The sequence below is a fragment of the Anolis carolinensis genome, chromosome 1 (genome assembly GCF_035594765.1).
Source record: "Anolis carolinensis isolate JA03-04 chromosome 1, rAnoCar3.1.pri, whole genome shotgun sequence".
NCBI lineage: Eukaryota > Metazoa > Chordata > Lepidosauria > Squamata > Dactyloidae > Anolis > Anolis carolinensis.
Window position 1 is genome coordinate 56709556 of NC_085841.1, and position 18209 is coordinate 56727764.

The following is an 18209-nucleotide window of genomic DNA, read 5'->3' on the forward strand; positions in this document are numbered from 1 at the left end:
CGAGATGGGGTGAGCTCTCGTTTGTCAGCCCCTAGCTATGCGAGAAGCTTCCCAGCAGGATGGTAACACATCTGGGCGTTTCCTGGGCAAAGCCTTTGTAGATGGCTGATTTTCCCACACCAGAAGCGACTTCCAGTATGTTCTCAATTGGCTTCTGACACAATAAAAAAAACCCTGTATTTCTGTGACCAGCATGCACCAACAAAAATCCTCATTCTAATTCTGACTTGGAGGCAGAAAATATCTTGCTATTGTTACATAATTTGGAAATCTAATTTAGGGATCCACCAGTAAATACTAATCAAATTTTTATCCATCCATTATGCAGAAATGTAGGATATATGAGCTATTAGTGGGAGGAGACTCTCTAACCTTATGACTTTGAAGGACTGTGTCTCATTATTAGCATGTGAGAACTCGGCGGTCTTCAGGAGTGGGTCTTCTCTGTATCCCATCACCCTCTCAAACTCATGTGATTAATTAATATCCTAACAAACTTCTCAGAATTAGCTGGGTTAAAGGTAAACAAAGAGAAAAGTCAATTTTTAACAAAGAACCTCACAGAATCGGAAAAACAAGAACTAAAAGAAAACACAGAATATAATATTGTACAGAAAGCCAAATACTTAGGAATATACATTACAAAGAAGAATTCAGAACTATTCAAAAATAATTATGAAAAGGTGTGGTGAGAGATAAAGAAAGAACTAGCGGAATGGGACAAATGAGGTCCCTATTAGGGAGGATATCATCTATCAAAATGACAACACTGCCAAAAATGTTATTTTTGTTTCAAAACATACCAATTATTAACAACGAAAAAATCTTCAAAATTTGGCAAAAAGACATCTCAAAATTTATTTGGCCTGGGAAAAAACCAAGAGTAAAAATGAAAATACTTAATGATGATAAAACAAGAGGCGGCTTATCCCTTCCAAATTTACAACTCTACTTTCATGCATGCTGTTTGTACTGGATTAAAGAATGGGTGACCCTAGAAGACAATGAGCTATTAGATTTAGAAGGTATAAATCTCCCTTTTGGATGGCATGCATATTTAGATATACAAAAGGCCAAGCCAACAGGCATATTTAATGATCATTACATACGAAGACCAATTCTAAACACCTGGAACAGATACAAAAAAAGAATATATACAAAGACACCAGAGTGGATGTCCCCACATGAGGCACATTACAAAAGGGAGAACATCTTAAAAGGGAAATGGTTAACTTACAGGGAATTGGTCCATACCAATTTGGAAAACTCAGAAATGAAATCCCTAGAAGAACTGAACCAATCAGGCCTTAAATGTAATTGGCTTTTATATAGACAACTGTGTGAGAAATTTAAAGAACAACTCAAAACCTCGGGTTTCCAGACTGCAAAAACATGGTTTGATGTGGCGATGTTCCAAAAACCAAAAGGACTTATATCTTCTATATATATAAAAGAGTGATGGCATCACGGCGACCCACAAAACAACAAAAGTACAGGCCCCCCAACCTCGAAATTTGACAACACAACCCATCACCTACGTCTCAGGGTTGATACAACAAAAAGAAAAGAAAAATAAAGTCCTAATTAGAGGGAGAGCAATAATTGTTTTTATCCAATTGCTGCCAGTTTAGAGGGCTAATCTCTGCCCACTTGGTCGCCTAGCAACCAATTCAGCCAAAGGACAGCCAGGATTCAGTTAGGGGACAGGCAGATTTAGGCCTCACTTAGGCTTCTTCCACAGATTATCTAATTTGCAGTGGATTATATGGCAGTGTAGATTCAAGGCCCTTCCACACAGCTATATAACCCATTTATAATCTTATATTATCTGCTTTGCACTGGATTATCTTGACTCCACACTGCCATATAATCCACTTCAGTGTGCATTTTATACAGCTGTGAAGAAGGGGCCTCATATAATCCAGTTCTAAGCAGATAATTTAAGATTATCAATATACAGTAGAGTCTCACTTATCCAACATAAACAGGCCGGCAGGATAAGTGAATATGTTGGATAATAAGAAGGGATTCAGGAAAAGCCGATTAAACATCAAATTAGGTCATCGTTATACAAATTAAGCACCAAAACATCATATTATACAACAAATTTGACAGAAAAGGTAGTTCCACGCGCAGTAATGTTATGTAGTAATTACAGTAGAGTCTCACTTATCTAACACTCGCTTATCCAATGTTCTGGATTATCCAACGCATTTTTGTAGTCAATGTTTTCAATATATCGTGATATTTTGGTGTTAAATTCATAAATACAGTAATTACTACATAGCATTACTGCGTATTGAACTACTTTTTCTGTCAAATTTGTTGTATAACATGATGTTTTGGTGTTTCATTTGTAAAATCATAACCTAATTTGATATTTAATAGGCTTTTCTTCAATGCCTCCTTATTATACAACATATTCGCTTATCCAACATTCTGCCAGCCCGTTTATGTTGGATAGGTGAGACTCTACTGTACTGTATTTACAAATTTACCACTAAAATATCACAATGAATTTAAAACACCGACTACAAAAACATTGATTATGAAAAGGTAGACTGCGTTGGATAATCCAGAACATTGTATAAGCAAATGTTGGATAAGTGAGATTCTACTTTGATATGAAATAATTTCTGGGATAGAATAATGCAGAACAATATAATCTCTAAAACCAGGACAGTAAATAAAGAAATAAAGAAAGTAAATAAAGCAGTGAAATTGGAAATTCCACAAAGGAAACAATCAGGGCCAGCTAACACCTCCCAAGAAAGGATTCTTCCAGAAAGGAAGCTGAGAAGGCAGTGAAGCACTGTGTATTACCAAAGTCATTATTATTATTATTATTATTATTATTATTATTGTGTTGCGGTCAACCATGAAAATGAATACAATCTGGCTCCAAGTATTCAAAAACACTAAAATCAGAATATATAAAAATTAATGTGGTATAATAAAACAGAACAATACAATCTCTGAAATCAGAACACTAAATAAAGAACAACACTGAAAACAGGGGAATTCCACACAGGAAACAATCAGGGCCAGCTAACACCTCCCAACAAAGTATTCCCATCATCAAAGACTGGCAAATCCTCTGTTTTCTTAGGGCCACAGACATTAGAAGCACATAAAATATCGCAAACAACACCACTCTGAAAACAAGGGAATTCCAGACAGGAAACAATCAGGGCCAGCTAACACCTCCCAACAAAAAAATCACTCAGAGGAAACAGCCAGGCTTTAAAGCTGCAAGGCCAAAACATCCTAATCATTTTTCCTAATTGCAGCATTCATACTTGCCTCCAAGAGAAAAAAAAACAAAAAAACAATCAGAAATATTGTATATTCACAACTTTTAGGAAATAATATCCCCTGATGGCGCAGCGTGTTAAAGCGCTGAGCTGCTGAACTTCTGGACCGAAAGGCCGTAGGTTTGAATTGGGGGAGCGGAGAGAGCCCCCATTGTTAGCCCCAGCTTGTGCCAACCCAGAAGTTCAAAAACATGCAAATGTGAGTGCATCAATAGGCACTGCTCCGGTGGGAAGGTAACGCCGCTCCATGCAGTCATCCCACATGACCTTGGAGGAGTCTACGGACAACGCCGGCTCTTCGTCTTAGAAATGGAGATGAGCACCAACCCCCAGAATCAGACATGACTGGACTTAACGTCAGGGGAAAATGTTTACCCTTTACCTTAACTACCACCAATTCCTCAATACTTTATTTCCCATACCACCATACTTCGCCACAGCAACGCGTGGCCGGGCACAGCTAGTATATATACAAAAATCTACTGACTTGGCACACAGAAGAGGAAGTAGTAAAGGACTCAATGATTAGATAGGCTCAAAACATCGGCCAAGAGATAAAAATGGTCCAATGGGAAAAAACATGGAATAGAACAAGGGTCCCCAAACTTTTTAAACAGGGGGCCAGTTCACGATCCTTCGGACTGTTGGAGGGCCGGACTATAGTTGGCCACCGAGCAATAATAATAATAATAATAATAATTCCAGCATATCTATCTTGTTTGCTGTGTCATACAATAAAATAACAACAACAACAATAAAAAAGGGTTGGAAGAGACCCTTTGGGCCATTGAGTCCAATCCCCTTCTGCCTTTGTGCACCGAAAGCACAAGCAAAGCACCCCTGACAGATGGCCACCCAGCCTCAATGTTAATAATAATAATAATAATAATAATAATAATAATAATAATAATAATAATAAAAAAAGAGGGTTGGAAGAGACCCTTTGGGCCATTGAGTCCAATCCCCTTCTGCCTCTGTGCATCGAAAGCACAAGCAAAGCACCTCTGACAGATGGCCACCCAGCCTCAATGTTAATAATAATAATAATAATAATAATAATAATAATAATAAAAAAGAGGGTTGGAAGAGACCCTTTGGGCCATTGAGTCCAATCCCCTTCTGCCTTTGTGCATCAAAAGTACTAGCAAAGCACCCGACAGATGGCCACCCAGCCTCAATGTTAATAATAATAAGAATAATGTGATTTTGTGATACGAAATCCGGCATATCTATTTTGTTTGCTGTGTCATAAAATATAATAATAATAATAATAATAATAATAATAATAATAATAATAATAATAATAATAATGGTTGTAAGAGAAGAAGAGACCCCTTGGGTCATTTAGTCTAACCCCCTTCTGCCCTTGTGCCATGGGGGCCGGATAAATGGCTTCGATGGGCCGCATCCGGCCCCCGGGCCTTAGTTTGGGGACCCCTGGAATAGAAGAATGAAGTATACTGCATGTCAAAACCTAAAAGAAAATATTTACAAAATGCACTTGCAGTGGTATCTCCCTCCAGAGAGATTAGCGAAGATGTACAATTGCACTGATAAATGCTGGAAATGTGAGAAAGAAAAAGGCACATTTTACCACCTGTGGTGGTCATGCAACAAAGTAAACAGCTATTGGAAACAGATTCATGTACATCTAGAAAAGATATTAAATACAAATTTTAAAATGACACCACAAATGTACCTTTTGAATATGCCCGAAGAAGAATTGGAAAGGAAATATGGAAGAATTTTGTTTTACGTGACAGTGGCAGCTCGGATAGTATACGCTAGATATTGGAAAACCTCAGAGGTACCTCCCTTAGCAGAACTGGAACAATATATTATAGAGTTGCTTATGATGGACAAAATAACAATGCACTTAAGAGGAGAACCTTTAGAGAACTTTGTTAATGAATGGCAACCAATGATCCAACATTTCAATGTAAAATTAATCTAAAAAGGAAGCTAATAGACTGAAGGCAAGGAGGAAATGGATATACATTTGGAACTTATAATATTTTTATATGTACTATACAAATAGAAGCCTGTGACCCCTTATTGAAAATATATTGTCTGAGAAATGATTATGAAAGACTAATAGATGAAAGTATTGCACTGTATGCAACAAACACTTGCAATGTATGTATATTTGAATGAATGAAAATAAATAAACATTATATATTAAAAAAAAAAAAGAAACTCATGTGGTGGGAACAAGGGAGATGACCTTTTCAGTGGTTGCTCTCAGACTCTGGAACTCCTTTCCTAGATGCTCCATCCCTGCTTGCCTTTTGCAGACAGGTGAAAACATGCCTTTCATTTCAGACATTTAGTGATGTTGAACCTCCAGGTACCAGCCCTGCAGGTTGTATTATAGAAGATACATGGAGAGGGCTAATGTTCTTATCTCCATTCTAAAGAAGTTTTAGCCTATTATTTCTATAGTTCAAGCTGCTGTTAAATGCACATGATGAGATCATTCCAATTAGCTGGCAACCCTACTGAGAGTTGTGTGCTGGATGCCTAGAATGCCAACTTTGGAACTTGCATATTGGATTTTGTGAAATCTAGCATCTGGTTGCTAGTAATCCAGAAAACACAATAGATGGCTTTGGGCCTCTTTTTTTCTTTTTCTTTTAGTAACTTAGATCACAGAGTTGTTGCAAGAATGGTGTGGGGAGGAACAGAATCATGAACATCAATCACCTTGTGGTTATTAGGGAAAAGGTGGAATATATGTGTACTAATAAATAACCCTATTGCAAGCAGATATTAATATATTATTTTATATTATTCATGTTTTTCCTACATAGGGGAATATATAAAAAATTGGAGGCCAAGATACTTCCTATTGAAGACAGATGGCTCTTTCATCGGGTATAAGGAGAAGCCTCAAGATGTGGATCTGCCATATCCTCTTAATAATTTTTCAGTAGCAAGTGAGTATCTTTAATGACATTTATTTGTAAGGTTTGCAAAACTTATAGAAAAGCGGAAAGGCTTTACAAATGCATCTTAATATTGTTTCAACCCCCCCCCCCCAAAAAAAAAAGTATTAGGGAATGGTTAGGAAGTGTTTGAATTCTTAGAATTGGGCGGTAAAATGGAAGATACATACATGTGCATTAATTTTATTGAACTAATTTATATTAGCTGCATGACTTCTTCACTTGTGAACTTCATTAAATGAATTACAACTTCTGAGTAAAGATTAATGGAATTATGCCACAGTTGTGCAATGGGTTAAACCACTGAGCTGCTGAACTTGCCGACTGGAAGGTTGGTGGTTTGAATCCGCGGGATGGGGTGAGCTCCCGCGGTTAGCCCCAGCTTCTGCCAACCTAGCAGTTTGAAAACATTCAAATGTGAGTAGATCAATAGGTATCTCCTCAGTGGGAAGGTGCCAGCCACATGACCTTGGAGGTGTTTACGGACAATGCAGGCACTTTGGCTTAGAAATGGAGATGAGCACCACTCCTCAGAGCCGGAAGGGGAAGTCTTTACTTTTATCTGTGTTATGGTTGTTTCTAGGCATTGAATGTTTGCCTTTGTGTCTATGTATGCCGGAATACGCCCTGAATCCTCTAGGGGAGATAGGGCAGAATGCAAATAAAGAATTATTATACTAGCAATGGAGCCCCGGTGGTGAAGTGTGTTAAAGCACTGAGCTGCTGAAATTGCAGACCAAAAGTTCCCAGGTTCAAATCCCGGGAGCAGAGTGAGCGCCCGCTGTTAGCTCCTGCTTCTGCCAACCAAGCAGTTCGAAAACATGCCAATGTGAGTAGATCAATAGATACCGCTCCGGCGGGAAAGTAACGGCGCTCCATGCAGTCATGCCGGCCACATGACCTTGGAGGTGTCTACGGACAACGCCGGCTCTTTGGCTTAGAAATGGAGATGAGTACCAACCCCCAGAGTCAGATATGACTGGACTTAATGTCAGGGGAAACCTTTACCCTTACTATACTAGCAATGCAATGCACAGTACATTGGTTTTCATATGCCATAAAAGAACATTATAATTTCCCTATTGAAATAGCTTCACTGGCTAACAATTTGTTGCCAGGACAATGCCTATAAAATATGCTGATGTTCATCCGGAAAGATTCCATTTCTCTATATGAAGCTGCTAGCGTTTGAATATCCTTGAAGGAGAGTTTTCTCCCAATTCCACCACTATCATGGCCCTGTCTTGTGTGGATGAATAGGATAAAATAAAATAAAATAAAAGTGTGAATCTGGATGTCTGGCTTTCAAATTTATTTAAGTTCTTCTTTCTATCAAGGTTTATTCCATTTTCCTTAACTTACGATACACACCAAAGTAATTGTTACTTGGTTTAACTGTATTCCTTTAGGAACAATGGATCACAAACTGTGACATGGTATCAAAATATTATAGTCTCAGTTGTAAGTAAAGGTTTCCCCTGACATTAAGTCCAGTCATGTCCAACTCTGGGGGTTGGTGCTCATCTCCATTTCTAAGCCGAAGAGCCGGCGTTGTCTGTAGACACCTCCAATGTCATGTGGCCAGCATGTCTGCATGGAGTGTCGTTACCTTCCCGCCAGAGCGGTACCTATTGATCTACTCACATTTGCATGTTTTCGAACTGTTAGGTTGGCAGAAGCTGGAGCTAACAGCGGGCACTCACTCTGCTCCCCGAATTCGAACCTGCGACCTTTTAGTCTGCAAGTTCAACAGCTCAGTGCTTTAACACGCTGTGCCAGTGGGGGCTCCTAGTCTCAAATGTAAAATCCAATGTTGTCATCATATTGCAACAGTAATGTACCATATAGGCTTTTGAAATAGATTTCAGTTTCATTAAGCTAATAAAGTTATAAATTAATCCAACCTTCTTTTGGTTTAATGACTACCTGACCTCTTTTCGTCCTCCTTTAAAAAGAAATATCATTTAATTTGAGATTCATTTAATCTCTATAAAAAAAAAAGTTTTGTTAAAGAATAAATGTACATTTTTAACTCAAAAATTGAGTCACAATGTTTTTCCAGCTGGTCCTGTCTTTGCTTCCTCGTGAAATTAGTAAGAATGAGCATCCTGCCAGATTGCACCATAATTACATATTGTTTAGCATTGTTTTAAATGACTTCTTCAGGGTTTTTCACACCCTTGTCTCTAGCTGCTTGTGATTAAAGCTGAGGTCTTCAAAACACAAAGCTGTTTTAAGACTGCAGCCCTTTGTACACCTAAGAAGGAGTAAACTCCACTGAACTCTTTGGAGTTAACCACTGAGTCTGTATCAGATCAGGCTGTAACACATGAGAATTTGCTTAGCGGAGGTTGTACGTTGTAATGCTATCTTTGTATTTTTAATAGAAAGCCAAATGATCTTACAAGTAACTGCTACTATTTCAAAAGTTTAGAATTTAAATTGCAAATTTGCATTGCAAACCCTTGCATAGAAAAAGGAGAGCTGTGTAAGCACTTCCCTGCATGATTTTATTTTCATTCATATGCATATAAATTCATTAATGTACTGTATGTAGTATATTTTATGTCTCATAGATTAGGGTAGACATTTGAAACATTACAATTGAGAAAATGTAATGATGTTTATCTTTATTTTCAGAAAGTTCAAATGAAGTAATCTTTAAAAAAAACTAGAACTAGTAAAAATAAAATTGTTGGGAGCTCAATGCATCTATCCCACACACTCTTTATAGACTCTTTATATGTCAACTCACAATGTTTGTGTATCTTTAAAATTTGGTTAATTTTCCAAAACAAACTTTAGCCTGAGTACTGTTTTGTCTATTACTTCTTTGTCTTGATAACAGCCTAACTTTGGAACCTTTTAGATCTAAAGATTTTTATGCTAGTTCAATCCTTCTACTTTATCTGTATGCCGTAAGTGCTTTACTTTCAATTCTCCTTTGTCGAGCACTACATTCATAGAACCAATGTCCTCTCTCCAGATTTTTTAGTGTCTGTGCTTTCTCTTCTCTTGATTAGTTCTTTCTCATCTTAATAATCTGTTCTTTCTTTTTCATTGCATGAATTGCCATCATTCTTCATTTTGGTTCTCCTGGATCTCTCAGCGGCTTTCGATATCATCAACCATGGTATCCTTCTGGAGTGTCTAACGCAGTGATTCACAACCTGTGGGTCCCCAGATGTTTTGACCTTCAACTCCCAGAAATCCTAACAGCTGGTAAACTGACTGGGATTTCTGGGAGTTGTAGGCCAAAACACCTGGGGACTCACAGGTTGAGAACCACTGGTCTAACGGGTATAAGGCTGAGAGGCGCTGTTTTGCAGTGATTCCAGTTCTTTCTCATGGATTGCAGCCAGAAGGTGGTATTGGGGGGAGTCTTGCTCGATCCCATGGCAATTAGAATGTGGGGTCCCGCAGGGCTTATCACTTTACCCAATGTTATTTATCATCTACATGAAACCGCTGGGAGAGATCTTCCAAAGTTTTGGAGTTCGGTGTCATCTTACGCAGATGATGCCCAACTCTACTCCTTTCCACCAGAAATTGCCAAGGAAGCCGTTCTGTGCCTGAACTGGTATCTAGAGGCAGTAATGGGCTGGATGTGAGTGAACAAATTGAAAATGAATCCAGTTAAGACGAAAGTACTACTGGTCTCATGTAAGATGGATCTGGGAATACGGTTACAACCGGAGTGGTCACACTCCCCCTTAAAGCTCAAGTCCGTAGTTTGGGATGATTCTTGATTTTTCTTTAAACTTGGAAGCACAGGTGATGGAGGTTACCAGAGTCGCTTTTGCACAGCTTAAATTGTGTGCCAACTCTGACCGTTCCTGGAAAAATCTGACCTGGCCACAGTGGTACATGCCCTGGTTACATCCCGCCTGGACTACTGTAACACGCTCTATATGGGACTGCTGTTAAAAACGGTTCAGAAACTCCAATTTGTTGAAAGTTCGTTAGCTAGGCTGTTGTTGAGAGCTAACATAAGATAACACACCACTCGGCTCCTTAAACAGCTGCACTGGCTCCCTATTCATTGCCGGGCCTGATTCAAAGTGCTGGTGTTTGATCTTTAAAGCCCTACACGGCATTGGTTCACATTGCTTGAGAGACAGGGTTCCTCGGTATACCCCAGGCAGATCTCTTAAGTCCAGTGGGGAATTGTTAGTATCCTCTAACATCCAAGACAGTTAACATCTGAAGGGTGCTAGAGAGAGGTCCTTTTCAGGAGTGCCTCCCTCCCTCTGAAAGGTCCTGCCAGATAATATTAGATCTGTATCCTCTCTACTAACATTGAGAAAGTGCCTTAAGACCTTAAAGTCTTTGCGGGATCTTAATTCAAGGATACTAAATGGCTAGGAAAGCCTGTGAGTTTGTTTTATACTATTGGATTAGTAAAATTGATTTTATTGAACTCTATTAGAGTTTATAGCATGTCTAATATTTATGGTTCTAACTTGGCTTTAACTTGTATATTGTATGTTTTATTGGCTGTAAGCCACTTTGGGCCCTTGAGTGGGGAAAGACGGGATAGAAATTTATTAAATAAATAAATTAATAATAAAACCAAGACTGCACAAAGATCAGTGTCTTCTTGCAGTCTTTGTTTTTACTTAGTTTGTTCTTTGATTACCGTATATACTCGAAGATAAGCCGAGTTTTTCAGCCTTTTTTATGAGCTGAAAAAGCCTCCCCTGGCTTATAATCGGGCCAAGGTCAAGGCCGGCAACGGAGCCTGCAGGCTGTTGCTTGCAATATGTAATCTATTTCTCTCTTCTCCCCTATCAGTGTGTTTTCTTTTGCAAAGCCTCCCTCGCTCTTAATCAAGGGAATGTTTTGAAAAGAGAAATACGCCCTTACAAGTCAGGAAAAAGAAAAATATATATTCATTAATCTTATGAAAGCATTTTCCCCTGAAATATTTGTTAAACTCTCCTATAGATGTATAGGCATTAACCCCTTGCAAGCTTTTGCAATCTCTATGTACCTTTATATTTGTATCTATCTACAGTAGAGTCTCACTTTTCCAACACTCGCTTATCCAACGTTCGGGATTATCCAACGCATTTTTGTAGTTGATGTTGTCAATAAATCGTGATATTTTGGTGCTAAATTCGTAAATACAGTAATTACTACATCACATTATTTCGCATTGAACTACTTTTTCTGTCAAAGTTGTTGTATAACATGATGTTTTGGTGCTTAATTTGTAAAATCATAACCTAATTTGATGTTTAATAGGCTTTTCCTTAATCCGTCCTTATTATCCAACATATTTGCTTATCCAACGTTCTGGCGGCCCGTTTATGTTGGATAAGTGAGACTGTACTGTATATACATTAATTTTATATATGAATTTTCCCCTCATATGTTTGCAGGTCTTTGCAAATCCTTTATACATATAGATCCATGTACCTGTGTATCTGTAGCCATACATACACATTATTTTTATATATGAATTTACCCTCATATGTTTGCAAGTCTCTGCAAATTCTATATAGATATAATTATCTATATAAAGAGAGATGTCTGGATAGATATGAATATATTCTTACCTACCTATATATAGGGCTTGCAAATATTACAGAGGGGAAATGAACACACAAATATATGTAAACATGTCTAGATAGATATATGTGTGTATGTGTGTATGTGTGTGTGTGTGTGTGTGGCTTGTAAATATTGTAGGGGAAATGCATACACACACACACACAGAGGACTTGCAAACGTTTCAGGGGGAAATGCATATGTGAAATTAGTATCTATATTTATAGATCTATATCTAGCTCTGCATTGTTTATATAAGCATTGGATGTTTGCCTGTTACTATGTTGGAAGCTGGCCTGAGTCCCCATGGGGAGATAGGGTGGGATCCAAATGAAGTTGTTGTTGTTGTTGTTGTTGTTGTTGTTGTTATAAGGTTATTGTTGATGCCATATTGTTTTTGTTGCCCCTACTTTTAGAGCTGGTTTATTGTTTTTATTTGAAATACTGTAAATATTCAAAAACATTTAACCTACTGATGCCTCGATTAATGAAATTTTATTGGTATCTATTTTTATTTTGAAATTTAACCATAGCTGCTGCATTTCCCATCCTCAGCTTATACTCGAGTCAATAAGTTATCCCAGTTCTTTGTGGTAAAATTAGGTGTCTCGGCTTATATTCGGGTTGGCTTATACTCGAATATATATGGTATGCTTTGGTAACTCCCCCTAGACTTGGTTTGACTTCTGGTCCTCAGTTTGACTAGGTTCATCTTCTGACTGCTTCTCCTCTCATTGTCCCTGGGGCCATTTCCTGAAACTCTTCCACTGATTCTGTCTTCTCCCCTTCCATCACACCTCAACACCATTGTTCACTCTCCTCTTCTTCAGATTTATTCTCTTCATTTTGTTCTACCTCATGAAGCAAGTCTCCTTCACATTATTGAATTCAACACAGTTCTGACAACTGTTAGTATCAAAGGTTTTCTCTTAGGCAACATGGCAGCAGGCATTCCAGACATGAACTCCAATACCATCTGTACTATTATTCTCCTCATTTTGTCTAAGAGTATTATCCCCACCACCATTATAATGTTTTTTACTATCATCATTCTTGGGGCTGTATTTGAATTTTCACATCTAGAGGTCATTGCTTACTTCTACAGGCTCACCTGTGGTTTCTGTGTTTAATTCTGGCTCATCCTTCTTGCTATTACTGGGCTATTAGCAGTTGCCTGTTCAGGTTCAGTCTTCTGCATTGCATCACATGGACAAGACTGCCTGTACTACCTCTCTTCCTCATGTGATATCACCACCTGGGCCTCCATGGAGTCAGTCTTGGGATTGAGACATGCTTTTAATTGACCAACCTCTATATCTTTTTGGTGGACTGTGATTCAGACTCTTTTTCTTTGTCATCTGAACTCCTATTGTAATAATCCCCTCCTAGGGAAGGAACACAGAATGTCATCTCCAACAAATAAAATGCTTGATCTTTTTGGGAACAGGTGATCCGTGGACCTGCCAGTTGAACATCAGGAGGTAGAGCCAACTGACCCTGCCTATCATAGGATTCAGAGCAGAGTTTTGACTGCTACTTTGTTGCTGCTCCTTTCCTTGTTGATAAAAATTGCTTGTTGCTTGTGGTTACCCCTATCTCCAATTCCATCCATTTGGAGGAGGATTGATTCTCTATACTCAGGTCACTGAATCCAGCTCTTGACTGCCTGCTGTAACATCCCAAGGTTAGATGTATTTTTGTTGTAGCTGCCCAGTTTAAATTGGGACAAAAACATATTCACATGGAAGCTCCTTAATGAATATAAACATCATGTTCGCACCTCACAGTCTGAGGTTCACTCCCTTAAATGCAAGCAAATAAACGTTGCTTGACATGTAACTAACTGTTCCTCCTTTAGATGATGCAGTATCTTTGGGATGGCATATCTGGCTTCGGATTTCCAGTTTGTTGATCCAAGTGCAAGTCATGATTGAGGACAATTGCGGCTTGTTCAACTGTAATACCAATGACAGGTTAGAACTAACAAAGGAGATCTCAGTCCCAGCAACTAAGTAGATATCAGTTTGAATGGACTAGACTGCCTTTGGGTACACAGAGGTCATTTAGCCTAGCAACCTAATGTTGGTCTTCTACTAAGTCCTTCTGTCTCTTTCCAAATATAATGATGCTCAGAGAAATATAATTGTATTCCCCTATAAAAACGACTGACTCCTTGTGGCAGATTCAAAAGACAAGCTGCTTGACAATATCAGTCACACTTTCAGTCTTTTCACTTTATTAGGCCTGGGTGTCAATTTTGAAAAAAATCACTAGCTATATCTCAGCAAGTGAAGTTTATCTGGGCTGTTCTTGATTCCACAGCAACTTCCATTTGTCTCCTATAGAAGAAGTTTCAAATCTAACTGTGTATTACTCTAAAGTGTCAAGGCACTTGTAGGATGTCTCCAAGGACCATTCAAGTGTTTCTGCTATGACAGTTACACTGATGGAAGGATGTTACCTCAGCAGATGTTGCTCCTATCATAATTCTATCCCCTGAGAGATTCACATCACATTTGTCTTGCCATACCGAGGAGTGTTCATCAGACTCTATAGTGGTGACTCGACTCTGACAATGTTCTGGCAGGCATGCCCTTCCTTTGCCTTTAGACAGAGGTAACAATTACATGAACTTTTTTTTTTGAAAGCTGGGGATTCATGTGAAAGGATATTACACAAAGAGCAAGTGGACCAGTGAAAGATTGATTGCTGCGCATCAATATTCTGCAGATATTAGTGATGGAGAAAGCATTCTCTGCTTTCTATACTCTCCTGCATGGCAAAGTTGTTCAGGTTGTTATGATAATAATGCATTATTTGCTGAAGCAAGGAGAAATGAAGTCCAACACCTTACTTCACCTCACCCTATGCATTTTGAACTGGTGCCTCCTCAGAAGCATTTTTTGTCTCCATGATCCACTTTCACGAGAAGATAATGTTTTGGCAGATGCCCTGATCATCTCTTCAGATTTATGCCATGAGTGGATGCTCTATCCCAACACACTTTGCATGGTCTTTCAAATTTGGGTCACCCTGTAAGTGTATTTCTTACGTTTGAGAACAAGCAGTGTCAGTTTTGTTCCAAGACACTTAAGGGGAGATTGTGTGCCAGTGGTTTTTTGTTTTACTGAAGATGTCTGATAAGCCTTCCCCCTGTTCCCGGTCACCACTAGGTGATTTTGAAGATCCAGGCTGAAATGCCAAATACATATTCATGAACAGCATGGTGGCAGAGGCAACCTTGGTTTGTGCCACTTCTCCCTCTGCCTCAGAGCACCTATCTTCAGCTTCCATACCAGCCAGATGTTTTCATTAAGACAAATGAAGTTCTTGATCTGGAAACTCAAGTTGACGGCATGGAGTGCATTCTCTTAGCATCTCTCCAATCATATTCAAGAAATTTTCAAGGCTGCACACAGGTCTTCTATCCTGAGTTCTTATGCTATCAGTGCTGGGAAGGTGAAAGGTGGAGTATAAATCCAGTAAATAAATGATGCTGTTCAAGAGTGTCCTATCCTGAACTCTAAAAGCAGCAGTGAAACAAGTAGAATGAATATAAGAGAACTGATGATGGAAGACTTACAGCAAGTGTGACCAAACATGGGCTGGAGCCCAATGGAAAGTCTATATTATGGCTAAAAGAAATCATTCCTCAATGTCATCATGGTATCTATGTGCACTGTTGTCCAGGTGGTTCAGGGCCTTTTACATTTTATCCTTTAAGAGCAGAATGTAGACCATTTGCTGCTAGTAATTGGCCCACTAATATCAGTCAAAGATGCAGGCGAAATATCAGGAGAAAATGCTGCAAACATGGCTATGTAGCCCGGAAACCACACAGCACTCCAGTGATTTTGGCTGTGAAAGCCTTTGACAAATTGTTCAATACTTTGCAGATGGTTATTTGGATATGCTCTGACTATGAACAAGCTGAGAATCAATCCCGACAAGACAAAGGCCCTCCTGGTCAGTCGCTCGTCTGATCGGGGTATTGGGTGGCAGCCTGTGCTGGACGGGGTTGCACTCCCCCTGAAATCACAGGTCCGCAGTTTGGGGGTCCTCCTGGACTCAGCGTTGACGCTTGAGGCTCAGGTGTCGGCGGTGGCCGGGAGGGCCTTTGCACAACTCAAACTTGTGCGCCAACTGCAACCATACCTTGTGAAGTCTGACTTGATCACGGTGGTACATGCCTTAGTTACCTCTAGACTGGACTACTGTAATGCACTCTACGTGGGGCTTCCCTTGAAGACGGCCCGGAAATTACAATTGGTCCAACGCTCGGCTGCCAGATTAATAACGGGGGCAAGTTACAGGGAGAGAGCCACTCCCTTGTTTAAGGAGCTCCACTGGCTGCCGTTCATCTTCCGGTCCCAATTCAAGGTGCAGACCATCATCTATAAAGCCCTAAACGGTTTGGGACCCACCTACCTCCGTGACCGTCTCTCCCTCCATAAACCTGCCCGATCTTTACGATCATCCGGGGAGGCCCTTTTATCACCACTGTCGTTATCCCAGGCCCGCCTTGTGAGTACAAGGGAGAGGGCCTTTTCTGCTGTGGCCCCCTGACTATGGAACTCACTGCCTACTGAAATCAGGCAAGCTCCCACTTTGTTAGCTTTTAGGAAAGACCTGAAAACATGGCTCTTCCGCTGTGCTTTTGGTGAGTAACTTCTGTTATATATTTCGGTGTTACTCCCCCCAAACATCTATCCTCTAAACTGCCCCACTCTCATATGTCCCTGTACACATTGGAGTACCCCTCTGTCCCTCACACTCCGGGTTTTATCTTTGTGTTCATGCGGCCTGCTCTTGTTTGACTGTTTCTTGATTTCTTGATGTGATGTTTATTATTATGTATTGTATTATTTTTAATTATGTTATGATATGCTGTTTTATATTTTATTATATTGTATTGCTTTGGGCATGGCCCCATGTTAGCCGCCCCGAGTCCCCGCTGGGGAGATGGTGGCGGGGTATAAATAAAGTTATTATTATTATTATTATTATTATTATTATTATTATTATTATTATTATTATGTCAATACAGATCTAACCAATGTCCTGTTGTATTTGACATGTTTAACTTTGTGCAACCTGAAGATGAAACAATACATGTGGATTGGACCAAGCAGTTAGTGGGGGACTGGCTGAGTGAGTAAGAGGAGTGGTAACATCTTAAAGGGAAGGTGTGGTGAGACTTTTATTGTAAAAGCCTCCTTGAATCCAACTGCATTAGATAACTACTGACCAGTCTACAACTTTTTTTTAATTTTTAGAAAGGTTCTGGAGAGTATGGTGGCCTTCCCAAGACCAAAGGATCCTGGGTAAAACAGATTATCTAGGTCTATTTCAGATGTCATGCTTAGTTAGGCACGGGATGCCTTTGTGAATGACTTACACCAAGAATTGGGCAGGATGAGCATATCTCTTTTGGATTACTAAGTGGCTTTTGTTACCATTGACCATGATATTGGGATAGGACTTCAAGGTACTGTTTTACAGTGATTCCATTCTTTTCTGGAAGCAAAATCCCAGGACATGATGCTCAAGGTTCCCTTTTAATCCCATGGGGACTTGGTATTGTCTCCCATGCTGTTCAAATCTACATGGAACTGTTGGGAAAGGTTATCCAGAATTTTAGGGAGGGGTGTCACCACCGTGCTAATGGCACTCAACTCTATCCATATTTTCATCTAATTCCAAGGAAGCTTTCTAGGTACTAAACTAGTCTCTCCTGTTGGTCAATGGCAAACAAAGAGAAGAAACTTAATTTACTCAAACTAGCTTCTTTTTTGTTAAAGCATCTGAAAAACCTATCTTCTATAGATGTCTTTCCAACATTTGGACAGTTCTTTTGCGTTCACATAAAAAAATTGTAAATTTGTAAGCATCCTTGAACAAACTATTTGACAGTCTAAATTTAGCTCTGTTAGTGTAGAGTCGTTATTGGGGAACAAAATCCTCTGGTATGAACATATAAGAAAAGTAAAAAGACTTGAATCAGTGGTCAAACAAGCTTACCTTTCAGCCTTTTTAGTTAAGATTGTCAACCACCATCCATGTTTAGGTTGGTATCAGCTGTTCCTGTGAGACAAGACCATTGATGGAGCATCTGTCATAAGAGAAAAAATAAGTGACTTGTTTGTTCTTTGTTGAAACAGAGAACATATGCTAGGAGCAGAGCAAGTATGCTGCAGATTGTTCTTCAAAGTCTCTCATCTGTGTGCTTACTTTGAGAATGTCTTCACTCAAGGGTTTTCAACCAAGACTCAATACCAGGAAAAGTATTAAAATGAATTATAAAGGTGTTTTTTGTAAGTATTTGGGTGACAATGCTGTGATTATTATAAGTCAGCATGGGTTTGTCAAGTACAAATCTTGCTAAACTTGACATACA

At 39.3% G+C, this 18209-nt stretch overlaps 1 protein-coding gene across 4 annotated transcripts in view; it reads left to right on the forward strand.

The window, feature by feature from the left end:
• The window catches only part of akt3 (AKT serine/threonine kinase 3), a 219739-nt gene that overhangs the window by 140792 nt on the left and 60738 nt on the right, over positions 1–18209 (forward strand). For 3 of the 4 annotated variants that reach the window (XM_062974929.1, XM_062974932.1, XM_062974941.1), the window contains one exon: positions 6125–6250. The exons of the other annotated variant lie outside the window; for it this stretch is intronic. In XM_062974929.1, coding sequence (XP_062830999.1) covers positions 6125–6250 — 126 coding nt within the window. The remainder of the gene's footprint in view (positions 1–6124; positions 6251–18209) is intronic. 4 annotated transcript variants of the gene reach the window in all.